At 49.3% G+C, this 27,346-nt stretch overlaps 8 protein-coding genes across 8 annotated transcripts; 3 read left to right on the forward strand and 5 right to left on the reverse strand.

Moving 5' to 3' along the window:
• Positions 1–534: 534 nt before the first annotated feature.
• EJ05DRAFT_123378 (uncharacterized protein) lies at positions 535–1,952 on the reverse strand. The gene has a single exon (XM_033739090.1). It carries the CDS (start codon positions 1,672–1,674, stop codon positions 736–738), a length of 939 nt encoding a protein of 312 aa, XP_033597580.1. The 5' UTR covers positions 1,675–1,952; the 3' UTR covers positions 535–735.
• A 2,198-nt stretch (positions 1,953–4,150) lies between these two features.
• On the forward strand, positions 4,151–6,410 carry EJ05DRAFT_468176 (purine-cytosine permease). The gene is made up of 2 exons (XM_033742867.1): positions 4,151–4,794; positions 4,922–6,410. Exons 1-2 carry the CDS (start codon positions 4,519–4,521, stop codon positions 6,215–6,217), a joined length of 1,572 nt encoding a protein of 523 aa, XP_033597581.1. The 5' UTR covers positions 4,151–4,518; the 3' UTR covers positions 6,218–6,410.
• EJ05DRAFT_478935 (NAD(P)-binding protein) lies at positions 6,291–8,490 on the reverse strand. Its single transcript, XM_033744563.1, has 3 exons — positions 7,858–8,490; positions 7,147–7,804; positions 6,291–7,100 (listed from the first exon to the last, which is right to left on the reverse strand). The coding sequence occupies exons 1-3, from the start codon at positions 8,096–8,098 to the stop codon at positions 6,548–6,550; spliced, it is 1,452 nt and encodes a 483-aa protein (XP_033597582.1). The 5' UTR covers positions 8,099–8,490; the 3' UTR covers positions 6,291–6,547.
• Positions 8,491–8,742: 252 nt separating this feature from the next.
• Positions 8,743–9,776, forward strand: EJ05DRAFT_540604 (CS-domain-containing protein). Its single transcript, XM_033749611.1, has 2 exons — positions 8,743–9,065; positions 9,130–9,776. The coding sequence occupies exons 1-2, from the start codon at positions 8,832–8,834 to the stop codon at positions 9,475–9,477; spliced, it is 582 nt and encodes a 193-aa protein (XP_033597583.1). The 5' UTR covers positions 8,743–8,831; the 3' UTR covers positions 9,478–9,776.
• On the reverse strand, positions 9,594–12,171 carry EJ05DRAFT_123432 (uncharacterized protein). The gene is made up of 4 exons (XM_033739091.1): positions 11,773–12,171; positions 11,012–11,724; positions 10,764–10,961; positions 9,594–10,710 (listed from the first exon to the last, which is right to left on the reverse strand). Exons 1-4 carry the CDS (start codon positions 11,978–11,980, stop codon positions 9,766–9,768), a joined length of 2,064 nt encoding a protein of 687 aa, XP_033597584.1. The 5' UTR covers positions 11,981–12,171; the 3' UTR covers positions 9,594–9,765.
• Positions 12,172–13,672: 1,501 nt separating this feature from the next.
• EJ05DRAFT_468190 (galactose oxidase) lies at positions 13,673–17,045 on the forward strand. The gene is made up of 4 exons (XM_033742868.1): positions 13,673–14,216; positions 14,260–15,262; positions 15,318–15,603; positions 15,657–17,045. Exons 1-4 carry the CDS (start codon positions 14,077–14,079, stop codon positions 16,805–16,807), a joined length of 2,580 nt encoding a protein of 859 aa, XP_033597585.1. The 5' UTR covers positions 13,673–14,076; the 3' UTR covers positions 16,808–17,045.
• Positions 17,046–18,271: 1,226 nt separating this feature from the next.
• Positions 18,272–19,476, reverse strand: EJ05DRAFT_478939 (serine/threonine-protein kinase-like protein). Its single transcript, XM_033744564.1, has one exon. It carries the CDS (start codon positions 19,433–19,435, stop codon positions 18,635–18,637), a length of 801 nt encoding a protein of 266 aa, XP_033597586.1. The 5' UTR covers positions 19,436–19,476; the 3' UTR covers positions 18,272–18,634.
• Positions 19,477–23,713: 4,237 nt separating this feature from the next.
• On the reverse strand, positions 23,714–25,840 carry EJ05DRAFT_494190 (putative taurine catabolism dioxygenase; the record flags this gene model as incomplete). Its single annotated transcript, XM_033746175.1, has 5 exons — positions 23,714–23,749; positions 24,518–24,724; positions 24,803–25,375; positions 25,438–25,532; positions 25,591–25,840. 5 exons carry the CDS (start codon positions 25,838–25,840, stop codon positions 23,714–23,716), a joined length of 1,161 nt encoding a protein of 386 aa, XP_033597587.1.
• Positions 25,841–27,346: the final 1,506 nt, after the last annotated feature.

A 27,346-nucleotide genomic window follows, 5' to 3' on the forward strand; every position in this document is an offset into this window, starting at 1 on the left:
GTCGAAGTAAGAGAGGAGTCGAAGTAAGAGAGGAGTCGAAGTAAGAGAGGAGTCGAAGTAAGAGAGGAGTCGAAGTAAGAGAGCGAAACCCGGGACCAGGACGGGAGAAGGATGATAGTGGTTGAATGGGAGGCGCGGTGAATGCGTGCGGCGAAAGTAGCTCAACATGTAGAGTGTCTGGAGGGATTTATATACCCGTAGACTTGTCCTCACTAATCATGGGGTAGAACTTGGAAGGCACACTGGCCTTGTATACTTGAAACATTGTTGGTCCGCGTCTATCAATTACCGAGACGACGAAGTGACCACCCTCCAGCTCGATCGCAACATAACCTGGGGCGCGATGACAACGCAGCGGTCTAAGACCGTTATGATTATAAAGCGTGAGTGCACGGAGGCACAGCTGATACGAGCACAGACGGCCTTCCATTTCTCGGTTCATGGAATCGGCAGAAAAAGATGGAGGATGATTGAGTAGTGCATGTCTTAAAGAAGTTTAATTTATAGCTACACCACCCTGATATCAATGCTACACCACTACTGTCTCATATACAAGGATCTCCAACTCCTAGTAGATAATTCGGTATATAGTATCTTCTCGCCCAGCTAGTCGATACAACCACTTACATCCATCCCACAAGTCCATATCTTTCTCATCCCACAAGTTCATATCCTTCTCACCCCTGAGGCACAAAGAAGCGGCATTCTGTGCTCCTTTTCCTTGGGGGTTTCACACTATCCTGAACCCGTGAAAAACTTGACCACGCTCGAGAAAGCCGTTGCTAGCGCCCTTTCTATCAGGTTTCCGACTAACACGTCAGTGCTACGAGTGGCCAGATTCCTAGCATGTACAGTGCTGACATTGGCTCCTGCGGTGGGCTGCGCACATTCGGCGTTCATCGCAGCGGTCGTGTTGGTATTGTTGGCAGTTCCTGCGGTATTGCCATACATAGCGTTGGCGTTTCCAGTGTTGACTTGCCCAGCATCGGCTTTTCCAGCATTGACTTTCCCGGCATTGGTATATCCAGTATTGGCGTTTCCACCTTTGCCATACATAGTATTGGCGTTACCAGCATTGATATTGCCATTGTTAGTGTTGGTGTTTGCAACGTTGCTGTTACCAGCATTGCCGTACATGGCATTGCCATTTCCAGTGTTGGTGTTTGCAATGTTGCTGTTACCAGCATTGCCGTACATAGCATTGCCATTTCCAGTGTTGGTGTTCCCAATGTTGCTGTTACCAGCATTGCCGTACATAGCATTGCCATTTCCAGTGTTGGTGTTTGCAACATTACCAGTACCAGCATTGCCGTACATAGCATTCCCATTTCCAGCATTGCCGTTTGCAATATTAGCATTACCAGCGTTGCCGTACATAGCATTCCCATTTCCAGAATTACCGTTTGCAACATTGCCGTTACCAGCATTATTGTCGTCCGCAGCTTTGCCGTACATAGCATTGCCGTTTCCAACATTAGGGCTGTCCGCAGTATTGCCATTTCCTGTCTCGCTATACATAGCATTGGCGTTTCCTGCATCGCTTCCTGCAGCATTGCTGTTTATAGCGTTCTCTTCGTCATGACGAGCCTTAAGAGCGGCACTTCCATCGCGAAGACCAATAGTGAGGGCGGAGGAGAGGGTGAGGAAAAGGGGAACGACAGTAAGGAGCTTCATGTTGGTGCTGATGCAAGATAGACAGACAGACTTGCAACTAAGATCTGATTGAAAAGGTCGAATTAAGTGAGCGAACCGCGTGACCAGCACACAGGAAAAACAATGACGATTAGATGGAAAGTGTGGTGATTGCGTATAGCGAAAGGTAAGAATGTGTCCTTTCTGAAGAGATTTATATACCTGTAGACAGCCTGGTTCTCACTTACCATTACTTAAAAGGCGCACTGGCCTTGAAAATTTGAATCATTGCTCGGGCGTATCTTCTTCCACTTCTCTCCATCTCCACAAAGGGAGACGAAGTGACCAGCTTCAATCGTAGCATGACCTGAGGCACAATGACAGTCGCCATCGATGAACCGCTGCTGCCAAGAGTAAACAAACGCCAGGGCCTGAAACTGAGCGTCATTAGACGCATACGACCATAAAGCATGCACTGAGGCACAGTAGAGACAAGTACTGACAGACTTCCAGAATGTTTTCGAGATCTTCGCCCGGGTGTGGGGCAATTGTTTCAGAGGCTCGGTAGATGTCGTGGCGTGACCGATTAGCGTCTTCCTCAGACCTGTAACGATGTACTGGTGACTCTTGCTTCTTGATACTGGAGTGTATGATCTTTAAAAGGGCCGATTAGAACATGGTGACAACCTTGAATGGAACAATGAGATGAAACTGGGTTAGTGTGAAGACGTGAAGCGTAGCGCTCGGACTTCGAAGACGAGTAGTCCAAGTTATCCATCTGCGAAATGGCAAAGAGGAGAAAACAAATGTGGTTCGAAACAGTGGATGATCGGAATGCAAAGCGTGCTTTTACGGTGGCCTGATACCTTTTAGACCGGACAGTGACATGCATTGTCGAACCTTCGTTGAATCGGACCTACCGTTCAGTCGATCCATACTCTTAATGGTATATCGATACTTCATAAGGAAAATTTTCTTCATACCGTTGCCGCTTCAATGGACACAGAGGAGTGTGTAGCACCACGGTGCCTCAAGGAGATATTGTTTGACTAGCTCTCGACGCAGACGCTATCCTCAAATCATATATGGAATTACTGATTGTGGTTAGGGCTGTCGGAGACAGCAGCGTTACGATTGTCCTGTTATCTCTTGCCTCTTTGCCGCAGATACTGATACCCCAAGGCAGCCATCTGCTCTTGAGCATTTCTAGCAATGCTGAACACATCCTATTGCGTTTCCCGAGCCCCTATGAGCCAAGCCGTAGAGCTGATAGAACTCACCTGTTGTCGCAGACGCTATGCAGTACCATCAGATAGAGCTCAATAGGAGTAAGGATCCCAGTTCTCAAACTTAGAGAGCAAGATACTCGTACGAAATCATCTATAAGAGCGATGTCGGCGTCACAATATTTCGAACACGAAGACTTTAGCAAGAATGTCCGGCCAGAATTCTCCAGGCATGAAGAAGGTCCCCGGTGCATGTTGATAGTGGTTGGCTAGCACCGTTCATAGCAACCGCAAGTCCAGCGAATGCGGGCTAAAGCGTCAGTAGGCAGTAGAGCACACGGCGGTGATCGGATGCCGGCCGAGTATCATACTTTTCAACATGTATTCTGTTGCAAAATGATGATTGAGTGCTGCGTATTGTCGCCAGGCGCAGAGCAGGCTGACTTATGTCGGCAGCGGGGTGTCGGCAAAAGACCATGTCTCCCTGATTATCGATCGCAGTAGTCATATTATCTCTTATAGCAATAAGAAATTTAGCCACATCGAGTTTCCAGGCTGTATCTAGAATACGATGCGCCTTGAAACGAGCCGAGCGCAAGCATCGTGAGAGGCGTGTGGTGTCGTGGGCATGTCGGCCGGGTCCGACAGTAGACACTACATAGGACGAGAATAGCGTCGCCGGCTAGGAATGCTGACAATGACGCAGATCTTGACGAATGCCATGCGCGATAGATCCAAGTGTAACGCGCGACCTGGGGCTATCTTCGTGGTTTTTGAGCTGCGTAGACAGGTCCTCAAGTTTCAACTTCCTCAGGAGTCAAGACAGTCTGTTTAGACTATTGGTTTAGTAAGATAAGACGTCTCCTAGAGCGAAGTGGAACTTTAGAAGCGAGAGTTCCGTAGTCGCGACATAAAGCGGTGCGTAGTAAGCGAATTGTATAGACAGAGCTATGATGAACATCATACAGTATATGTGGCGTTGAATGTGGCGGTGACGGCAGAAGCGGGTCTGGGCAGGCCCGCACCGTTCAGCCCTTTCTGTTCACAGCCAATCAGCACTCATCCCTTTATCATAAATGACAACAAACACATACACAAGGCAAGAAAAGACACCCCACTTCCCCACAATAAAAAGACGACCACTTCCGCCCCAAATGACGGCCGAGCAGTTTTATCATCAAAGCAACGGGGCGTGACGCACAGTGTAGAAGGAAAAGAAGACAAAAGGATCGAGTCCACGGCCGGGCCCGCTTTCACATCTCCTATTACTCCTCCCATCTGCCGTCCTCCGCCCTCCGTCTTCCGTTCCACGCGGCCCTCTAACACTCCCTGCAGTAGTAGCAGAACTTCCCGTCCCCTCCTACTAAATGCTACGTAGAAGGACTTTGGTCTAGCCAAACGGCCATTTCCATCCTCCACTAGACTATGGTGCGGCCATGGGTTAAGGCCTTATCATTGATGGCCATTATTCGTCCTGCCATGTCCGGATCTTCTGTCCTCGTGTCGGGTTCTTTCCAAATGATTATATGTCCTACCTGGGTCGCTGTTTCTTCCATTTTTATGCATTGTAGGGCTGTATCGACATCCACAATCACAATCACATCTCCCAACCAATAGCCTTCAACAAGATAACCTCCCCTGAGGCGCTCGTCGGTCTACCATGACGTACAACGACAGCAGTTCGGATCTGGAGAAGCAGCCCGTCAAAGCTGGTGACAATGATACCACCCCGACGGCAACCGCCAGGCACACGACAACTTCGTTTGCCGACAACACAGGTGCTGTGCCTGGTGAGAGCTTCGAGTATGGCAACTCTGTGTATGCAAGGCTACAGCGCTTCGCCGGCCGCTTCAATGTCGAGCAACGTGGCATCGAGCGCGTGCCCGAGGACGAGCGGACGGATGATAAATACGGTCTCCTAAACGCTGGGACAATGGTACGTTAATGCTGATTTCGACATCCCCCGAGCCCGTACCACACTACACCGTACCACTTCATAACATGCATCCACACTGCCATGTGTGCGCAAGTAACGACGACGGAAAGACTGACAATCCCAACAGTGGCTATCCGCAAACATGGTGGTATCCTCGTTCGCTATCGGCGTGCTAGGCAAGTCGCTGTTCTACCTAGGCTTCGTTGACGCCATCCTCGTCGTGCTCTTCTTCAACCTGCTCGGCACCCTGCCCGTGTGCTTCTTCTCGACCTTCGGCCCGCACTTTGGCCTGCGCCAGATGGTGCTGTCGCGCTTCTGGTTCGGCTGGTATGGCGTCAAGCTCATCGCCGTCTTCAACGTGCTCGCCTGTATTGGCTGGTCGTCCGTGAACGCCATCGTCGGCGCACAACTGCTCCACTCCGTCAACACCTCCGTGCCCGGTTGGGCCGGCATCGTGATCATCGCACTGCTCACCCTCGCCATCACCGTCTTCGGCTACAAGATCGTGCACGCCTACGAGTTCTGGTCGTGGATCCCCACATTCGTCGTCTTCCTCATCGTGCTAGGCGTCTTCGCGCGCTCCGGCGACTTCGTAAACCTCCCCATGGCCGTCGGCACCAGCGAACTCGGCGGCGTGTTATCGTTCGGATCCGTCGTATTCGGATTTAGCACCGGGTGGAGTTCTGTGTCGGCTGATTATACTGTCTATCATTCAGCGGCTCGCTCCAAACCCGCCCTCTTCCTCGCCACATGGCTCGGCCTCATCGTCCCCTTGCTCTTCACCGAAACGCTCGGCGTCGCAATCATGACCGCCACATCCCTGAACATCTCGCCAAACGCCTACGCAACAGGCTACTCGTCCGCCGTCCTGCTCCCGCTCGGTACCTTCGGCCGCTTCTGCCTCGTCATGCTCGCCCTGTCCATCGTCGCAAACAACTGCCCAAATATCTACAGCATCGGGCTCACCGTGCAGGTCCTCAGCCGCCGCACACAGGCCGTGCCGCGCTACGTCTGGACCGTCGCCGGCTCCGCGGTCTACATCGCCATCGCAATCCCCGGCTACACCCACTTCGAGACCGTGCTGGAGAACTTTATGAACTTCATCGGCTACTGGCTTGCTATCTATGAGGCTGTCGCACTGGTCGAGCATTTCGTATTCAGGCGCGGCTTTGCTGGGTATGACGTTACGTGCTATGATTGCCCGGAGAGGCTGCCACCAGGATTAGCGGCCATCGGTGCGTTTGGGTGCGGCATTGCCGGCATGGTGTTGGGGATGTCGCAGGTATGGTTCGTGGGGCCGGTAGCACTGCATGCTGGCGAGGCGCCGTATGGAGGCGATGTTGGATTCGAGCTTGGCTTTGCGTTTGCAGCGACGGCGTATATGGTATTGCGCCCTGTTGAGTTGCGGTATTTTAGGCGGTAGATGGTGGTTGTTTCGAGTTGGGCTGTGTGTCAGTTTGTGGTGGTCTACAGACATATATACCCCTTTTTCTGGATGCGAACGAAACTGGTGTGTGCTGGGACTTACTTGTTGGAGTAATATACGACTTGTAAGGACTGATGAACCTGTTAAGTCTAGCACGGCGCAATACGCAAATCTTACAATACTCAGCCCGCTGCTGCATCACGACGCAGTGGTGTGTACATGGGCTCGTTGTAGAGCATATCAAACATGCCGCAATGTATACTCTATCGAGAATGTCTATGATAATAGCATCTATAAGGCCCAATCGGCGCGCACCGATCGCACAATCTACCGGACGGTAGGCAACGGGACTGGGACTACCGGCTTGGCCTCCTCTATGTTCTGCGTTGCCTGCTTCTTTTCCGCCGCACTTTTTGCCTCGAAGTTTCGGTTCCACACATAGACATCCTCTGCGATACCGTCAATCGACGCGATCGGACCCTTGTACCCCAGATCCTCTCTCGCGGCCTTGTCATTGAACGCAATGTGCTTGGTGCACATCTGGAAGAGCGCAGGCTGTAAGTTCTTGATGTCACCACTGAGTGGAGGTAGGAACGTCGCATATCGGCGTTGGATGGTGGCATATACCTCCACAAGGTGCGCGACACAGAGCATTGGAAACGCCGGGACGTACGGAAAGTTAATTGGCGTCTTTGAGAGCGTTGTGAGCATCTGGTAGAGGTCGACGTAGACAATGGGTCCCTTGGGATCCACCACGCAGTATGCCCGACCGCCTAGATCTTTCTTTGGTGACGGATCAACGAGCTTGAACTCGAAAAGCAAGTGTGCAATCGAGACATTCTGTGCGTTGACGAGATTTTGGACGTAGTTGGTGATCCAGCTAAGACAATTTAGCGACTCAATCTCACACGACAGGGACCTTATACCTTGGAGCTCCTGCACGGTTGAGATATTGCCAAGTAACGCTGGAATTATCTTCTACGCCATGCCCATAAATGGCATGACCGGGTCTGATGGATCCTGTCCTGAAGCCTCCAGACTTGTTATCGGCTTGTAATACCAAGGTCTCGCCAAGATGCTTGGATTTGGCATAATTACCACAATACTCATAATGCTTCATCTCGGAGACTGGCTTGGGCGGATCGGCATTGTCTATAACCTGAATGAGATTCTTGGGCCACCTGGCGAACGGCTCCGCAAAGTATTCGGCGTTGACGAGGGCAATCGAGCTTGATGATGTTGAAATGAGGATACTGGCTTTGGCCTCCTTGGCAGCCTCTATTACATTTGCTGTTCCATTCACATTGACCTTGAACACAGGGCCCATCAGGTCCTCGGCACGCTCGAAAGAATTGATGATGGCGGCGCTGTGGAAGACGGTCAATGGCTGACCCGCGATATCCGACGGCCAAGGAGAGCTAAAAGCGCTCTTCACAGCAGCAGCATCAGTAATGTCGGTCTTGATAAAAGCCACGCGGTCCTTGACATCAGGTCTTATGTTGGGCTTAACATCAACGATTCGAATGGCTGCCGGCTTTTCCCCGCGCATAAGAAGATGCTGCGCGATCCAGCCACCGACAAGACCTGACGTTGAATGAGCGACATGTACCCGGGAGAGGACCATCGTGCATGCTTACCACTTCCGCCGACTATAATATACCGCCTTCCCGTCGCTGGTGGAATGAACTTGCGGACATCGATAGGGCTCTTCTTAACCCTTTCATAGGCCTCGAGGATTTCTTTACGCGTCACGCGATTCGGCGACAATGGCAAGATCTCCGGCGGCGTCGTGTTCATACGACTAATCAATCGTGACAGGACGACGGAGGCGGCGATGAAGACCACCAAGACGACGTAGAAGCCTCCGAAATAGACCATCTCAATGCTTTGAATGTTGCTATTACACCAGAGATCAAGAGTCGACAACTTGCAACGTAGCAATCAGGGTGAGAAGGAGAACACGAAACTATGGGGTTGCGAGCTCGCGTGACTTGGACGACGGCGGTATTAGATTAGTTCTAATAATTAGTTGGTAGCCACTTTCAGGAAAAGGTCCGGGGCTAGAAGGTCCGAGGACACGAGGAGAGAATCATGAATGAGAGAATGAAGACGAAGAGTTGTCTAGAGCCGAAAGGATATCAAATAGCCCAAGACGGATGATGTTGTTGATGCTGTTGTGTCGCGTCAACTTAAAGTGTGCCTTACTGACGATGTTCAGGAGTTTCCACTGTCCTGATTAGGTAAATAGTTGACTTGAGTCAGTAAATAGGAAGGAGGGAAGAAGTTTTCTGGTGCGAGGTCGCACTGTTGTCTAATCAGGTGGTGTTTATATTCATTAACGTGACCTTGAATCTAAATTATATATACAATTCACACGCTTACGACCAGTGTCAGATCTTTATCTGGTATTATTACCCAGGTTGACTGATCTGAGACATGGTACACTGTAGATTCTCCCATGGTTTAGCTGCCTATTTATAGCCGGTCTCGATTACTTCTACCGCCACACTAGGCCAAGCTTCCGCCGCAGTATCCCCGCCATAAATTCCTCCCAAAACTCTACTCCACCACGCAGCTTGAAGCACAACATATAGAGCCAGACTTCACAACAATGTCCGACCGACCGGCTTCTCCCACGCCCTCAGAACGCGCAAAGGCCGACGCCGAGCTCAAGGCGAAAGAGGCCGCCGAGCAGGCTACCCTGCCCTACAAATGGACCCAGACGATCAAAGACGTAGACGTCACCGTCGAAGTCCCCGCAACACTCAAGGGCCGCGACTTGAACGTGCAGCTCAGCAAGACGAAGCTTGTAGTCGGTATCAAGGGCCAGCCGCCAATCATTGAGGTAAGTCCTGGATAGGCCCCACACGGAGGGCGCTTTTATGCCTGTACTGACTATCATGTGCCAGGACGACCTGTTCTCCCCTATCCATGTCGACGAATCTACCTGGACCCTCGAAACTGCGTCCGCTGGCAAGACCATCGAGGTTCACCTGGACAAAGTCAACCAAATGGAGTGGTGGCCGCACGTTGTCAAGTCCGCGCCCAAGATCGACACCAGCAAGATCACGCCCGAGAACAGCAAGTTGAGCGATCTGGACGGCGAGACGCGCGGCATGGTTGAGAAAATGATGTTCGATCAGCGGCAGAAGGAGGCTGGGCTGCCGAGCAGTGACGAGCAGAAGAAGATGGACATCTTGAAGAAGTTCCAGGCCGAGCATCCGGAAATGGATTTCTCCAACGCGAAGATCTCGTGAGACGAGATTCGAGTGGACGCTCGATTGAGAGAATAGGAAGGAACGTGTGATTGGTTTCTGTGAAAGAGGACATTCGACGACAACTCCAAGACCAGGGGCCAGTACTAGTGCATAGAGAGCTGTGTAAGGGTATGAAGAGTCGCAGTCTGGAACACTTGGAGCCATGAATGATGTGTATCAAGACTATGGGCATTACAAACCTATCAGCCGAGCTATAGGAACAGTATGTTGAACAGAGCATAGGCTTTCGGAAGACACTATAATACAAGCATAATATTACAAGCACCCTCATGCCTCGCTATGCTTCAAATGATACGTCGCCAACTGACTCTCCGTCATCACACTCGGCGACTTGACCAACAAATCCTCGCCCTTCCCACTCTTCGGAAACGCAATCACATCTCGCACCGACTCCTTGCCCAGCATCACGGCGACCAGTCGGTCCAGTCCCAGGGCAATCCCCGCATGTGGCGGACACCCGGCCCGCAGCACATCCAACAAATGCTGAAAATGCCCGACCGACGCATCGCTCATCTGTAGCACATCCCGCAGCACTACCTCCTGCATTTCCGCATCGTGGATTCGCCGACTGCCCCCGCCTAGCTCTACCCCATTCACCACTATATCATAATGCTCTGCCCGCACGGATAGCGGCTCAGCAATTAGCTTTTCCACATCCGCTGCGCTCTTCGGCGCTGTGAACGGGTGGTGTGTCGCACAGATCCCTGCCGCCCCGCCCTGCCCGGGCTCGCCATCGCCGCCGTTACTCGCAACCGCCAAAAACAGCGGAAAGTCGGTGACCCAGCACACCTTGACACCTGTTGGCGCCGGCATACAGCCAGCAGCCACAGCAGCCTTGTGCAGCGCCAGTCGCAAGTTGCCGAGCGGGGTGAACCCGCCGGCGAACGGGGCGCGCGGGCGCGCTTGCAGCACGAGTAGCGTACCCTCGTCATCTAGTTCGAGGTCGCTGGCGAGAACCTCGGCGGCTTCGAAGCCGAGTGCAGAGAGGCCTTGGAGCGGCTTGCGTGGGTCGAGGACGAAGATGCCCGGTTGGCCGGCCGGGTTTGAGAGGAATGGGGCTGCGGCTGAGGAGGACATGAAGGCGGATGCGAAGGCGTGGGTTTCACGGGCGGACGGCGAGATGGCGAGGCTCATGGCTTCGACGATTGGGTTTGAAAGGGGGGAGATTTTACTGATGAGATCGGCGGGAAGGAGGTGTTCGACGCGGTGGATCTAGTGGGGAGGGATTAGGAAAGCGGTGTTGGAGAGGGAGTAAATGGGCGTACCTTCATGCCGCGTCTGAGATCGGGCTTGTCGGAGCCATACTGGGCCATTGCTTCTTCGTAGGTCAGGCGTGGGAATTTGCCTTCGAGGTTCTCGTGCTGGAGGTCTTTCCAGAGACCGCAAGCGGCAAGGTCCCGGAATAGGTCCTCGATGATATTCATTATGTCTTCGCCTGTTACAAAGGACATCTCTAGATCAAGCTACAATCAATCCGTTAAAGAACATCCATCGACTGTTGTGGGTAGCTCACCTGCGTGAATTCGGGTTGCCGGTCTGCCCGGAGGTCCTCATCCCTGAAGCATTTCGCGATCTGGAAATATCTCGGGATCCCACTGGCCATCAATATCTGCTTGTACTGCTGGGGGCTCTGCGGCAGCGCATAGGCCAGTCCTTTCTTGCGCGTAGGGACCAAAAATTCGCGTGCGCCCTCAGGGGTCGACTTGAACAACAAGGGCGTCTCGACCTCCATGAACTCCTTTTGATGAAAGTGGCTCCTACAATGCTGCAATAGTTTTGAACGAAATTCCAATGCGTCACGGAGTGATTTGCCTGTTCGCATCTGCAGATGGCGTTGCTCTGGCGCGAAGTTTGTTTCTTCCTGCGCGATGAGATCCTTGGGGAAGTCATTGAGAAGAACTATTTCCTCAAGTTCGAGCTCGAACGGCTTTATGACTTCTAGTCCTGCTAAGGTTTCGGATTTGGGGGCCTGGCGTTCCTTGAGGGTGCCTTTGATGGCAACCGGCGAGTTGTCACGGATATTGGCAAGTGCCTCGGCATGTTGCCCGAAAGAAATAACCTGGAGATTGTACTTGAGGTCTATACTTTGTAACTGCAGGAAGGACAATTTCTTGGACAGCTTTTGGCGGGAGCCTATGTATCCATGGACACAGATTTGGCTCTTGATGGCATCCTTTGAAAGCTGTTGTAGACTCTTGATGTCATGTGTTGCTGGGGGAATTGCGACTGAGCGTGATTAGTGGTAAGAAAGAAGACGACTCGTCATTTTCATACGTGATTTCTTGAATGCCTCCAGAGATGCGAGCGTCGCGGTGGCTTTCTGCTCGTCGTTCCCATTTGTGGAATAGTAGCCGCATCTTGACTTTAGTCTAAGAGTTGAGCTCTGCAGCCGGTGACTCAGGTGTATACTGTGAACACTACCGGACTGGAAGAAGCGAGAAATCGCGATGTACGAATGCTTCGGCGTCACATGACGAGACATGGCCACTTGTCGATGAATACCGGAAGACAACGAGCGAGAAAGTCGCGATAGTGAAAACACGTCGGCACGTGACTGCGCTAAACGAGATTGACGCTAGCGTCACAGCACAAATGTAATTCGCGTCGCCGTGGCTCTCTCGGTTTTTCTTCTTTATCCTTCCAGTTTAACCCAAGTGCGTCTCACCAACATCCATCCTGACCGGCTGCAAATTGCTAACAACCATTCTAGATGATGAAAGCCTAGCGTGTACCCGATGAGCTGTCCTTTGTTTCCGGCGCTCTAAACTGCTCCCTTCACCGGGCTCAAGTGGTTGGGGTGTAGGTCCAGAGGCAGCGTGATATCGGCGTTCGGCACACCCATCTTGTTACTACAACGGACGCTATATGGCATCTCTGATTCTATACTGGAAGGTGTACTGCACGAGGAACGGGTATGGCTTCGGTGAGGGCGTGACTCGAAAGAACGCCAGGTTGGCAGTGAAGGAGATATTATGCCGCCCGTCTTGTACCTATTGCGGTGGAGCGTCCAATGCGAGCTGCCTTGATCAGCCTTACAGATAGTACCGGGATTATGTCCTGGAGAAGCTACATACCGCGAAAGTATAATGGAGCCTGAGCACGATCATCGTTCGCGCCGTAACCACGTGTTGCAGTTCCTAGCATTGATATCCTTGCACCTCGTCCGGCCAAGCTCGTGAGCCTGACAGTTTCCTACGTCAGGCGAACGGCATTATCATGGATTATACGGCTGTACGATAGACTGCAGAAAGCTGACCACGTTGGACCGGTGTGTCCGTAACAGTATTCACGAGCGTGATACTGAGAAAGTTCGTTCACAAAGCCCACAATCAACTCCCTTAAATTGGAAATATCAAAATGTCATATGTTGATCCTGGTTAGGAGTCACCATCCAATATACAGCATCGTCGTGGGACAATGCGTGGGCCACAAAAGGTTTCAATCCCGGAGCTGGAAAACGTCAACCATGGATATCAACCGATAATAATGACCCATCGACTTTCTCATCCCAGCTCTCTTTCTCACAACAGGGGGCCTTATCTATTGGTTGCTGTGACATGCTTATCATCACAGGGCAGGTCGCATTGGTACTATTGACAGCCAAACGAGAATGCACGGAAAGATCATGTGCAAATGACACTTTACAACATGGGGCGGCTCCAGATGACACGCTGATTCACAACGCCACCGGAGGCCATGGACCAACATCATTGCCTTCTTATGGTAAGCAGGCGCAATTGTAATTCTGATACTCAATGCGTCGCGATACCATACGCCTAGGCTTGACTTCAGCCGCGCCTAACGTTCGTATATAACTTATCACCCAGGCGATATTCCTCTCGGAATGGAAACGCGTAACGGTAAATGAGGATTGACAGTATCCTACAAATGGAGGCGCAATTACTCCGTTCCCAAGCCCGTGGCGCAGAAGCATCCCTCAGTTACTAATAGCTCGCTGACATCGTGTCGTGGCTTCGTCATGGATGATCATCCAATCAACTGCACCCTAGTTTGCATGGGTAGGTCTCTATCACTCTTTTAGTTCCGAGCGGATGATCATATCAGCCGTTATATATTGCCTCGTTGCCTGAACACCGTTGCCGTGATGCATATGCGGGGCTAATATCATGGGCAAAATGAAAAGCCATATAATTCCATTTATGGTAGGATTCATGGAAATACGAGAGAAGAGTCCAATTTGCCATGTGTCTGGTTCGTAAATACTAACAGGTGAGGTTTACTAGCGAAGTCAGCCGCCAAGGGATGTTCATCTTTATAGCAGAGTGAACAGTGCACGGGCCCAATCATGCTTATTATGCGTTTGCAATCGGCGAACCAGATCGGATTGTGGCCAGACAATTCATGCAGACCAAACTTTTGGAGGCTGACAGCCTTGCAGGGATAGTATCGATTCAGGCTACAGAACCGCTTCTGTTCATCGCTAAATGCATCGACTCAGGATCCTTCATGATGCTCATTCCTAATAAACACCCCTTTCAGCCCACTTACATCTTTCAAAATCACTGCCTCACTGTTACTACAGATAACATTCGCTAAGTCTAATATTTCTTTTGGAAGATGTTGTATTCAATAGCCCTACTTTGTTTGTTTTTAGTCAAGTCGGCTTTATCATTGGGCCTGGTCATTGATCGCAGCGGCTGGACAGTCTCTGCAGACAGTTCGCATGCCGGAAATGGGCCTGAGAATGCTATAGACGGGTAAGTTTAGCACTCTGGTTATATCATTTAATAATGGGGACAGTAACCCAAACACAATATGGCATTCGAATTACGTGGCCGGCCAGCCGGATGCTCCTTTACCACACAGATTTACCATTGATATGCAGAATGTCTATCTCGTCAACGGGATAAGTTACGTACCGCGACAGGATAGTTCCAATAATGGCAACATTGGACAGCATATCATCGAAGTCAGCAACGATGGCAGCAACTGGAATACCCCTGTCGCCCTTGGGACTTGGAGGAATATGAAAGACACAAAGTATACAACTTTTCTCGGACGCCCAGCAGGCTACTTGCGCTTGACTGCTATCACTGAGGCTCAGAATGTTGGGAACCAATGGGCAAGTATTGCCGAAATCAACGTTCACAGAGTCCCAGATCCGTACTTGGATCGGTCCGGATGGCGAGTGTCTGCTGATAGCGAAGAGACCATTGCGCATCAATGTCAAGCTGATAAGGCGACGGATCTAGACTTGCATACTTGGTGGCACACCCAATATACAACGAGGGCTCCTGCGCATCCGCATTTCTTCACCATCGATCAGGGTGCTGCAACTACGGTCAGCGGTCTCAGCTACGGTCCACGCAGGATAGAGGTCGAGGATAACTCTCCTGAGAATGGCAGGATCGGGCAATACCGTATCGAGACGAGTAACGACAACCAGAATTGGAATCAGGTTGCGGAGGGTAGTTGGCCTGATGACTACGTCGAGAAGGCGGCAACTTTTCAGCCCGTGACTGCGCGATATGTCCGTCTTACTGCATTGTCCGAAGCTGGAAATCGGGGGCCCTGGACCAGTGCCGGAGAGATCAACTTGATGAATGGCGACAGTCTTGACGTATACGAGGCTCCCGACCCAACCAAAGGCTTGTGGACTCACACTGTTGATTTTCCATTGGTCCCAGCTGCAGGGGGTAACCTGTATGATAGTGGTGAAATCATGATCTGGAGCGCATTCAGCCAAGACCAATTCGTTGGAGATACCCATGGCCGAACGCAAGTTGCCATTTGGAATCCTACGGTACGTCACACCCACAGCATTACGAAACTTTAGCTTTATTGATACATGGTGGTAGAATGACGAGATGACTCAAGAAGATGTTGCAAACACTGACCATGACATGTTCTGTCCAGGAACCTCGCTTGACTCAACCGGTCGTATCATCGTCACAGGTGGTAATGACGCTCCGAGAACGTCGATATTTGATCCCGTGTCCAATGATTGGCTTCGTGGACAGGACATGAAAATTCCGCGTGGATACCAGTCTCAAACGACATTGTCTGATGGGCGTATATTTGAAATGGGTGGTTCATGGAGTGGTAATGCGAATACCCATAAGGATGGAGAAGTGTATGATACTAGTAAGCCAGCCAGTGCACATAGTCCATCAACAGCACAACTGACCTGCTCGAAGCCAGCAATACATGGACACGGCTCCCTGGATGCCCTACCGAGCCCATGTGGACTCAAGATCAGGGAGGGGTTGTTCGAGCTGACAATCACGCCTGGCTGTTTGCTTATAGCAACACATCTATACTTCAAGCTGGACCGTCTAAGAACATGCATTGGTACAACGCCCAAGGCACTGGGTCAATCGTCGACGCTGGGACCCGTGCTGACGATGTCGATTCTATGAATGGGATAGCTGTGATGTACGATGCGCCTAGGGGACAGATTCTCACTGTAGGCGGAGCAGTCAACTATGAGGCCACCGAAGCACATAACAATGCCCACCTCATCCAAATCAACGGAATCGATCAAAATCCTAACGTACAAACAATCAACCCCATGGCTTTTCGTAGAGGATTTGCAACAGGCGTCGCTCTCCCTGACGGCAGCATTCTAATCACCGGAGGCCAGTCCTATCTCAACCCATTTACCGACAGCTTCTCCATCCTCACCCCTGAACTCTGGGACCCGCGAGACAACTCATTCACGACCCTCAACCCCATGGCTATCCCTCGAACATACCATTCCATCAGCCTCCTGCTCCCAGACGCCACCGTCCTCAACGCCGGCGGCGGTCTCTGCGGTTCGTGCGCCACCAACCACTTCGACGGCGAGATTTTCGTCCCGCCGTACCTGCTCCAAGCCAACGGCACCGCCCGGCTCCGGCCCGTAATCTCCTCTCTCAGCGCATCAACAATCCCATGCGGCGCAGCCCTTACCATATCCGCCTCCGTGCCCTTCTCCACCATCGCCCTTATGCGCCTCAGCACATCAACCCACACCGTCAATACCGACCAGCGTCGTATCCCCTTCGTCATGTCCGCCGCAGCCACCACCCAAACTATCACTATCCCCGCGGATCCGGGCGTCGCTCTCCCCGGCTACTATTTCCTGTTCGTCCTCGACGCGGCTGGAACTCCGAGTGTAGCGCGCACGGTGCTGATCACGCAGCCTGAGGCGCCGCGCGATAGGCAGGGCTCTGTGCCGTTGGAGACGCTGCATACCGTGCCGCAGCCAAGGCCGGACAGTAATGTGTTGGATGTGCTGGGTGTACCGGATTTATTGAGTGGTTTACCGGATGGAATCGGGTCGCTTCTGGCGCGGTTGCGGCGTTGATGGACAAGGGGAAGCAAGGGATGATTAGATGTTGATAAGTGTGCATTGCATGAATGAGCTTGGATAGAAAGTTCTCCTATGCAATGTAGAGTTGTAGACATTAGAGTCTCGGAGAGGTCATGATTAGAATCCGTAGAGAGGTGCCTGTACAGGATAGGCGTGGTGGCTATATAGCTACGTAATTTGAAAGAAAAGCGAAATCATACCTCTCAAACAAGTAACCATTACAAAGTCTCGCCATCCCAAAAAGCAATTTCATGCATTTGTATACCTGTCTCATCTAATCCGTTACCCACTACGTTTCTGCCATCCCCTTCTCCCTTACTAAGTATTCAACTAGAAAACGAAGCAAGACACCGCTAGATGAATAAGCCCCTATACCTGGCGTCTCAGATTCTCCTGATCTGAACCACAACGGGATATTAACATAGCATATATCTTGATTCTCTGCTAAGATATGGCGTTCATTGTGATTCGCAAGTAACAACGCTTTAAAATTCACATAGATCAAGCTTACGATACTAGTTTCATAGATAGTTCTGTGGTGAATCCACTGGCTCAGATAATAAGAGAAGCAAATCTGACGGTGCACCAAATCCTTGCAGATTAATCGACGTGCGTCGTTGTCCTTAATCAGGTGTACACGAACCATAACGTTCCCTAGTTCTAAGATCTTAAGCATCACTTTCAGCAACGTACGTTAGGGTTGCTCTTTGATATACTGCGTTGACTCGTGGTAGATATATTTTGTGGAGAAGTATGTGTTTGTTATTTTAAAGTGATACGTGTGGTAAGCGAATTCATACGTCATGCTAAGAAGCATCAAGATGTATCTATCACGAAGGCAGTATATAACACTCGTACTTGCGAAGAGTTACACGAGAAAGCTTTAGCAGAGTTTAGAAGGATGATGGTCTATTGGGTAGCTGAACTTACTACTCCCAGGGACAGAAACTAGTAAACGAAGAAATTTTGGTTAGTGGATCTAGTAGAGCGCTTCAACGATTGAAATGTTCAGGTGATTATCGATTTTTAGTTACTCTACCACTCACGATACTAACATAATATAAGAATGTATTCTCGTTAATCTCCTCGCCGCAATGAACAGGGTTTTCCTACGGGGCCTTCTACTGTAGGTCGCAGCCTCTAAGTGGTAGTGCGGTTAGAATATAGATCAGTTTAGAGTGATGGATGCCTAGCCGGGTAGTTGAGCTTTGAGTCACGCGCTGGTAAAATGCCAAGGGAAAGGGGCGCAGTCTGCGTTTAAAGACTCGATGATTCACAGCTATCAAGCTATTAGACTCGCCGGGTAAGAACCTGCCTCTCTATTAACTTTACTATCATAGAGGTCTACGAGGACGAAGGAATCCAAAACTCGATTCTAGCCCGAACAAACTTATCCACACCAACATGTTAGTATATTAGAAATTAACTCTGTATTGCATGTAATAATTAAATATAAAGGTGCGTATTTCATACAACTATTAGGGTTACACCTGGCGCAAGGGCTCCCAACGGATATCGAGTACAGAGACAAAGAGAGAAGAAGGACTGCGAAAAACGGGATTGTAGAAATTCCGATAGCTACGTACCACCAACAAACCCCTCGCCCAATGCCTCTTCCTAGGCAGACGACACGCGAGATGGCTTAAAGAGGGTTATTTGGAAGCGAATAGATCAGACATATTGTCACGTTCTTACCCAGTGCCTCTTCCTAGGCAAATAATACGCGAGATGGCTGAAGAGGGCTTAAGATGGCTGAGGGAGGTTCATTTGGAAGCGGACAGATTCGACATATTGTCATATTCTCTACCCTATCCTTATGTCTTATGCAGCTCTCACAAGATTCTCCATCCATTGCTGGATCTTTTCCAACGCAATTTGATCGTGCTTTTGCGCCGAAATCGTAAATTCTTCATCAATCCATCCTGGCGTGCCCGCTGTAATAAGTTCATTCCCGAATGGCTGACAAGAGCCGTAATCAATAATGATAGGATCGTCGCGTTCATCAATCATAATATTCATTGGTGTAAGATCGTTATGCGCTCGTCCGAGTGAGTGAAGGTGGTAGATTGCGGACCTTATTTTATGTATACAGTTTTCAACGTTAAAGTGCTGAGTATTCTTCTCTAATCGGTGTTGGAGTGTATCCGGGAGGCGATCCAGGACTAGGCCAACGATACGACCACGTTTGATTAAACAACCATGATATCGTATAATATTTGGATGTGGGTTTTGTAGGAGTAGCTCCATTGTTTCAGCTTCCTGTAACATAAGTTTTGGTAATAGACCTGTACCTAAGAAGTCTAGGTGTAGTTTTGGCCTTTTAAGGAAGAGCGTCTCGTTGATCGGAGTCGGAGATAAGGCTACTGTAATATTTGAAGGAGCCATAGGGTACACATCCTCGTCTGGAAGACGTTGTAAACTTTCTCTAATGATTTCCTGGTTCAAATCGCGTTTTCGAGAATTAGATCGGCCAAAGTAGGCAATGAACTCATTGGAAAAGTAGCCAAAAGATGAATAGAGAAAGACTGGATTACCATCCTCATCATCTTCCTCAGAGAATGCTTCGTAGCGGGGGGAAAGGTCCCGAGCCGAATATAAAGGTAGCTTTTCGGTAATCATCATTTGAAACTACTCTGATATCGGAGCGAGGACGTAAAATGGTTGTCAAAGTAGCACTTCTGGTATCACCCCGCGCCTTGGATGATTCGCGGAAGATTGTTTTGCCGAATCCGACTACGTTTACGGAAGGTGTACTCTATCTGGATGAACGACTATATCGAGCACCCCCATATATATATATAGGCGTGTGTATTCTAAGTACTGCGCTATATTCACTCCCGGGGCTATTATGAAACGGATGGTTACTGAAAAGTCGGCCATCTCGTGATCAAGACACATAACATTGCATCTAACAAATATATTTAGACCTTATATAGCGACGAGTATATAATAAAATACTAGAATATGTCCGTCTTACGTAGATTTGGGTGGGGAAGAGATAGCGCGATATTCGAATGGATGCCAAGAGAGTCAAGTTCTAGGCAAACGACGAATAGCATATACATCAAACTAGCATACATAGGCATACGACCAACCGTATACTTATAGGAACAATTCAGATAGGGATCTCATGAGCGCTCTTACATAATTCGTACTACTATACAATCATATCAATCCTCTAATATACACTTACTAGATTGTGTATAGAACGCTCTACGTAGGTATTTTCAAGCCCCTCAAACGCCCTTTCTGCTGTATCCAGTACAACCATGCATAAATGTACCCATATCAAGGCCTTCGAGGTTCGACATGAAAGCCCAATGTACGCATTTCTTCCATACCCTGGAAGACTCATAATGGGTGCCAATTGTTTTTATCAAGCGGTTTGTCTCAACTACCAGATCGAAGGAGCCCAAAGCTACTATCTTTTATGGATTGCCGGATCTTAGGAGCGTATGATTCTTGCTATCTCCATTAGAGCTTTCGTGGATTGGTGAGATATGATATTGCGTATCGTAGGGAGGAAGGCGACTTATGCGTAGTTTCTTGAGCATGCTAGTATCATGTCGTTCCTGTTGGCACTAACTGCCTTCGTGCATGGTATCTTGTCTAGGGCGACTATATTGATCTTTCTGATTTCGCTGATACGTTAATGGAGAGGCTCTTGAGTAATCCACCTGTCGCTTGTAGCGCATTGAACAAACAATATGTGACGGCGGAGGGGACGATATACTGATAGCCATTAACACATCAAGTAGACATGAGCCAGCGTCCGTATAATATAAGTCAGTGCTAGACCATTGTTTGTTCAATGGAATGCTCTTAGAATCTTTGATAGCCGAAGTCCCCTAGCATTTCATGCCAATTTGCGTGTTTGAACCCGATGGTCGCGGCACCGCTGTGTTGAAGTTCAGGCGCTGTTCTCTAAGGAGACGGTATGACATTGGTAGGTACAAGTATAGAAGCTCTTCCCTGCAGTGTCATAAGTATCTTGAGAGGTCGCTTGAGGGACTTCAAGGGAAGTTGTTGAAGGAGTCATTTACGATTATCGATGGCGAGTCTGTTCGAAAGTACTGATTAGCTTGTAGTCAAAGACAAGATGAAGTTTGGCATGGAAGGACAGAAGATAGCCATACCAGTGGTAATGAGCGTAATAAATGCTTCAGAATGTGAAGAGTAAAGGCTGGGGGAGATGTACGCGCAAGGAAAGCTACGGCGTATATTCAGCCAAACCATGATTAAACAGTCTGCTATATCTCGTACATATGGCCATTATATGATTTCCATCAAGCAAGTCCTGTCAAGGCGTTCAAGTTGTTGAATTGTCGGAGGGCGGCGTTGTCTCTCTTGGTTTCTGCGACAAAGGCGAACAGTGATGAAGGCAGAGACTCGAATGCAAAGGTCCATTACAGGGATAAAATCCATATATGATCTTGACTGCTTAGTCTCTGGAGCGGCATTCGATGCCACATACTGAAGTCGCTGCGAAATCCCACTGTCGTTAGCTGCGATCTCAGAGTAAACACTTCAGCGTTGTGACTGATCCTGAGCTTCGCACTTTTGCAGGGTCCTCAGCACGATCGTACTCATCCAGTTGCCTACAACTCTCTGCAAATCCCCTATCTAGCTATATCATCAAAATTGAAAATATTCAGGTAACATATACTATCATAGAGTGCATATAGATCTTTATCGTGTGTTTCAAAAGAGAGTATATCTAGAACTAGCTCTGTGAAGTGATTAGTTGCATGGTCAGACTCAAAAGAAACTCGTTAGCCTCCTCGGGAGTTGAACTTTGGAGAAAAAATGCCAAAAAAATGTGTTACTCTCTTTGATTAAGCGTGTCATCCTTAGTGCAGGGGCCATGCTAATCTTCTCTGTAGTGTTTCAAATTGACCAGTTGTCCTAAGACAAAGAATGTTCTACTAACATAACTAATATTGCGCTGAAATTAATCTGAGAGGGGGGGGGCTTGGTGCCTCACAAGGGTTTTCGAATCGTGAATGGACCGTGCCCCTGAAAGAAGTACACAGCGCTTCTTGTTTCCAATTCGATGACGCAATATTCCTTCACTAAATACACACTATGTTTGCAAATTACCATGCAATGTTTCTTTATCTTGCGCTCATAGCATACGAAACGGAGATCCTAGGCTCCTATGTCGGCTATTCCTTTGATATTCTCCAAGGTGCCTGCAACTTCCCAGCGGATACAAAAATACAGTCTCCAATACTACTAATATCGGGGCTAAAGTTAACCCTAGATGCTACAATTATATGGTTACAGCCCATCATGACGGACAGTAACACTGTCGACTTCCACCTACTCACACAAAATCTCATCTTCGTACGTGGTAATATTCAGCATGAAGCGAAGGAAAGGCTTTGTTCCGGCAACATAGCTCATGGACTGCTTCTTACACTTATACAAGCCCAGAGAGGGCATCGAGTTGCACATACATAATTCTAAGCGCTCCTTTCGATCGCTGATATTGGATGATGTCTCAATAAGTCATACTTGGAACACAACACTGACATAGCATTTCTCGAAGATGAATCTTCATGGTCCAGAAGGCTCTTTCTATATTCATATTCAGAGTTCCTATGTAAAAGGGTCTCATTTTTCGAGTAAGCATTCGTTTCATGCTGGACACTCACGGCAACAAAGATTTTCATACAGATACATGAACTACTCGAAAACCTGCTCACGAACCTCCTTCCCCTCTTGAACCAAATTTCCAATACTATCGAGAGAAATGACGACACCATAGTCGACACATAACTCCAACCTTGCAGGCACAGAAATGGGAACAAGAGCTGAGAGAAACTCCCAAATCTATGGACCTACAGCTTATAGACTGGGATTCTTGATCGCAATATATAAGCACTGAGTACACAAAATTCTCTTGGTGAGATCAACAAATTGTCGAAACTAAGGGTCAAGAAGTCGAATATGAGAAGCTTATAGGCTTATTTTCGTACAGCCAGCACCGCCTTAATCAAGCCATGCAATGTACTTTATTACTGATTCATATGAATCAAAGGTTTAGGAGATGCCTTGCTAATATATGTAATCTACAGATTGACAGATAAGAACCCGATGCCATACGTGAGCCTAGACCTACTGGAGAACAATATGAAACGAGTAGTAAAGAAGAGGTGGAAGTCGCGATACATTTGGGGCTCTGACCATTGCTCGAGCTAGTTTGTAATGACAAAGAACTATACACATGCAAAAGCTCTGCGGACATTTTTGAGAGCACCTATATGTAGAAAAGTAAGGTATCGTACATATAGAGACTGAGATAGAGCTTATAATGTGACCACACTGTTGCCATACAATCGAGGAACTGGAGGGCAGGTTTATAGGCACTACCTCACGAATACACCCTTGGTGTCACACAGTCCTGTCAGATCCGAGCACCTCTCAAACGATCGACTATCGGTATCATTCACGGTCCAATAGTGCCACGCTATGGTCTCTTTGCGATTTGGTATGATTCTATCTTGGACAATGGACATTATGTACATGGAAAGTTTCAGAAGTAATAAGAAATCATGACCTTCAGCGGTTTGACTAAGACGTGGGTATAACAAAGCATTTATGGTGATTTAGAATGGCTCATGAACGTCACCGGGTTCTTAAGATCATATAATGGCAATAGTATTGGTGAACATTGTTGTTTTACGATTTCTGCCACCAACATATATTCAGAAATTCATGTATTCGTTGCCTGAATGCTTACAGCGAAACTCAATGATGGAACAAGATGTCGTTCCTTCTTTTCATACCTTACTAAACTTCTTTGCCTGGTATCGATTCCGAAATTACTTTGTGAGAAAGCACATTGCCGTTTGGTCGCTTGGAACAGGTCGTCAAAGCTGCCTTTGTTCTTCCGCATCACCTGTGCCTTTTACCCACCTCATATCCAAACAACTACCACAAAATCAACTACAGCACCGCTTGAAAAGATGATATAAACGCTCCTCGACATACCAACAGTGAGTCTCTCTTGTGATTCATCGTCAAGCTCATTGTAGAAACCACAACTTTGTCCCCTTTCCTCTTACCAAAGCCCTTCAATGCTTCCAATAAACAGCCAGAGTCTTCCTTGCTGACGACTTTCCATAGGAGTCAAAGTCTGCCCGAAAAGACTGGAAATTAGAGAACTACGGTTCATAACACGCAAAGAACACCTTGACACTAGGAAAACTTGCAAACTCCATTATCCCTTCCTGAACAGTTTCTTCAGACATTTCATCCCAGATAGACGTCATACAGCAGGGCTCAACTATCGCCAGGTCAATACTCGGACATTACCAAATCTACACAGCAACAGTTTTCGGAGTCTCTCAATGTGTCTGATCCAAGAGAAGGCTGCTGTATGAATCTATGCACTGATGGCTTGCAGAAATGATGATGGGCATAATCCCAGTCTCATTATACCCTGGTTTCTCCCGTAGGCAAAGCGACCGAATGAACTTGAGAACCGGCTACGATTCAACAACATATGCAATGGACAATCTATTACATGCTGCTTCTGTGGTGAAAAATGGCAAGAGATTGGGTCCCCAGAGCTCGAGGAAATGGATACTAGCACAAGAGTCATGTTCAAGCTTATACTTTCCGCTACAGTAAATACTGATCTTCGCCGCTGAGGAGACAGAAACCATGACCTACCTAGACCGCTCCCTTTATCCCAACATCGCTAGTATCAGCCAACGCCGCTCTTCTGCTCTTCGACTCGGCACAGAAATATGGCATCTCACCCAATGAGCAAACCCTGTCCCCAGTACGCACTTCGTCATAATCGTACGTCGCGCAATGGAACGTCGATCGATTGTCCCACAACGCAACATCATTGACGCCCCATGTATATCTTACCTGTAAGTCGTGGTTCTGCGTCACCAGCTGCAGACACATCAGCACATACTTACTAATAACCTAGAGAGACACAAGGTACAAGTTGAAAGAGCCAGCCAGACGCACCTCAAACAGATACTTCAACAACAAATCACTCTCATCCCTCGTCACTCCCTCCACCCTCGTCGTAAAGCCCCGATTGACATACACACTCCTCCACCCGGTGACCGGATTCGTCCGCACCACGGGATGCACGGCACTCAGCGCCCCCCCTCGATTCGCCGGACTGCCCCTCTCTGAGTCCCACACCGCGATCCCCAGCCGCCGTGCCTCATCCCTCAACCAACCTCCATCATGCCTTGCCCTCAACGGCCCGCCATCAGCACCCCCTTGCTCAAACATCAGCCGCATCGGTGCGGACAGCCGGTCATACACATCATAGCCAGATGCCCATAGCGTATCGCCGCCGGTGGGCGGCAGCGTATGCATGCGCAGCATGGCGTAGTCGGACGGCACGGGCTCGAAGCTAATGTCGGAATGCCAGCCCGCGGAGGCAAGACGGGTTGTGTCGGAGAGCTGGTGCGTGAGGCCGCCGCCGCGTTTCTGCTTCTCGGAGGAGATGGTGCCGATATCGTGGGATGTGGAGTTTGGGGCTGGGGGCTCGGTGAGAGGATGAGTGTGGAGGGAGGAGGATTCTGGCTACGGCGGGACTGTTAGATTGGGGGCTGTGGAGATATGAGTGGGTGAAGGGGAGGATGTACGCAGCCAGCGAGGATGCTGAGATGAGTGACGAATGCTTTCATCTGTGTGGGTGTGATATATTGGTTTCGGAAGAAGACGACGCCACGTTCGGATACTGTCTCGGATCAGCTTCTGGTAGGGAAGGGAGTTTTCTCAGGCCACGTGATGCGCACCGGTGACGGCAATGTCTTGGATGATTTCATCTCGATTGGAGGCATTCAAGACATCAAGCAGACTGAGTTCATGAAACTCGCGTCCGATTGCAGGGGTCAAGTCTGTGAATCGTGCCTTCAGAGCGCCGGTAAGGCGAAGAGGTGTCTTGAGACGGTTGTGGGTCGCTACATCGTTATGCGCCCATTTGGTAGGGCCGTCGATTCGTTTTCGACTATCTGTGTATGTTTGCGCTTCTAGTGGAATAGGCATGATGAGATGTGTCTGTGAGCGTCTCTGAGGCTCTCGCTACACAGAGAGCTCATATGGCCTCACGGCGGGTAGTTTCGATACTATATGTAGTATTATACATCGCTAGAAATGCATGTGATATGGCTGGCGAGTGAGATGTCGCTATAAGGTCGATATATGACGAATATCCCCTTGGCGCATTCTTACAACTGCGGAGAGCCCTTGTCGATGACAGGGTTGAGCACTGGCAGCTCTTTCCCGACCAGTATACACTATGCATGCCTCGACGCTGGCGCAATGCGGCAGCTTCAAGTATCCATGGATGCGAGGAATACTATCATAGATGAAGCCATGATATCCCAATTGTACATCACAATCGGAGCTCGCAACACACGCTTGATCGGAAAACAACCTCCGAGTCATGACGTAACTCCAGAGGAGAATTCGCGAAAAGAACGACACTCCTACTATGTGAAGAGCTTCTGTCACAGTAGCAGCCGTCTACACACATGAGGCTTTCTTGCCAGCCAGAACAGCTTCTAGTATGGATTATCTGAGAAGGGCACGTCAATGCCATATCGTCTTGAGCGATAGTAACCGCAAGACGCAGGACTTCTTCACACTTCTTATCCTACCGCCTCATAACCTGTCCCATCTCTTATTATCGGCGTGATGATCAATCCGAGTACATGACTTCCAAAGACTTGGAAACAGGCAAGCATACTGCCATGGCACTGCGACGCATTCGCATCCACCAACGGTACGCAACGAGAAGACTTGGCAACTCGCCTCGTTATAGAGCCGCGCTATGCACTATTGTCATCCATATAACCCGTCAAAATTCCGTGATGGCTATTCATCTAGTAGCGAGGAGTTGGACCTCGGCAGAAGGACGAGGAGGTTGCGAGATGGTGAAAGCTCTGGTCGGTGGTGTTGAGATCATTGACGTGGATCGTGAGAGGACGAAACTGACCTTGCAGACTTCGAAACTACGCATGACTTGAGTGTTTGCTGAACGCTGTGACGAGGCCGGACGTGAAATAACTGACTGCAGAGTATGATGAGGTCCAACGCGGAGATGGAAGTGGTGGGCGAGAATTCATCCTTGACTAACACGAAACCCGGACGCGACTCAGTTGCTCAAAACACCACGGTCGAGCTGCTACAGTTTGTGAGATACAAGCTGAAATCAAGATATGGCCACTGATTGTGAGCCTCAGACCGAGAGCTCCGTGTCTGACTGACGTCAATCACAGTCTGAGACTGGTCTGGAGCCAGTCATACGAATCATTTTGCGTGCAATACAGGCCAGACCCCTTTATGAGTGACCGACAACACCTCAGGACAGACCCAAGTGAGACGAACAAGCCCTCTGAACGTCCACTTCGATAGCCTTACGATATCTGGGTGTGACAGGTAGTGAACGAGAGAGAACCAGGACTCGCACTCCTCCACCCCCCTAATTTACCCAGGACCAACCCAAGCGCCCACCTATAACAGTTCACCTTACCCCACTATCCACCACAC

The sequence above is a fragment of the Pseudovirgaria hyperparasitica genome (assembly GCF_010093815.1).
Source record: "Pseudovirgaria hyperparasitica strain CBS 121739 unplaced genomic scaffold EJ05scaffold_14, whole genome shotgun sequence".
Lineage (NCBI taxonomy): Eukaryota > Fungi > Ascomycota > Dothideomycetes > Acrospermales > Acrospermaceae > Pseudovirgaria > Pseudovirgaria hyperparasitica.

Bases quoted from the DNA above. Each gene is read 5' to 3' on its own strand.
- EJ05DRAFT_478935 (XM_033744563.1), bottom strand. From the start codon at position 8,098: ATGGTCTATTTCGGAGGCTTCTACGTCGTCTTGGTGGTCTTCATCGCC. The intron at 7,805-7,857 runs GTAAGCATGCAC...ATTCAACGTCAG, and splicing joins TATTATAGTCGGCGGAAGTG to GTCTTGTCGGTGGCTGGATC. The intron at 7,101-7,146 runs GTATAAGGTCCC...AAATTGTCTTAG, and splicing joins AACCGTGCAGGAGCTCCAAG to CTGGATCACCAACTACGTCC.
- EJ05DRAFT_468176 (XM_033742867.1), top strand. From the start codon at position 4,519: ATGACGTACAACGACAGCAGTTCGGATCTGGAGAAGCAGCCCGTCAAA. The intron at 4,795-4,921 runs GTACGTTAATGC...CAATCCCAACAG, and splicing joins TCCTAAACGCTGGGACAATG to TGGCTATCCGCAAACATGGT.
- EJ05DRAFT_123378 (XM_033739090.1), bottom strand. From the start codon at position 1,674: ATGAAGCTCCTTACTGTCGTTCCCCTTTTCCTCACCCTCTCCTCCGCC.
- EJ05DRAFT_540604 (XM_033749611.1), top strand. From the start codon at position 8,832: ATGTCCGACCGACCGGCTTCTCCCACGCCCTCAGAACGCGCAAAGGCC. The intron at 9,066-9,129 runs GTAAGTCCTGGA...ATCATGTGCCAG, and splicing joins GCCAGCCGCCAATCATTGAG to GACGACCTGTTCTCCCCTAT.
- EJ05DRAFT_468190 (XM_033742868.1), top strand. From the start codon at position 14,077: ATGTTGTATTCAATAGCCCTACTTTGTTTGTTTTTAGTCAAGTCGGCT. The intron at 14,217-14,259 runs GTAAGTTTAGCA...TAATGGGGACAG, and splicing joins CCTGAGAATGCTATAGACGG to TAACCCAAACACAATATGGC. The intron at 15,604-15,656 runs GTAAGCCAGCCA...ACCTGCTCGAAG, and splicing joins TGGAGAAGTGTATGATACTA to CCAGCAATACATGGACACGG.
- EJ05DRAFT_123432 (XM_033739091.1), bottom strand. From the start codon at position 11,980: ATGTCTCGTCATGTGACGCCGAAGCATTCGTACATCGCGATTTCTCGC. The intron at 10,962-11,011 runs GTGAGCTACCCA...GATTGATTGTAG, and splicing joins GGCAACCCGAATTCACGCAG to CTTGATCTAGAGATGTCCTT. The intron at 10,711-10,763 runs GTACGCCCATTT...CCTCCCCACTAG, and splicing joins ATCTCAGACGCGGCATGAAG to ATCCACCGCGTCGAACACCT.
- EJ05DRAFT_478939 (XM_033744564.1), bottom strand. From the start codon at position 19,435: ATGATGATTACCGAAAAGCTACCTTTATATTCGGCTCGGGACCTTTCC.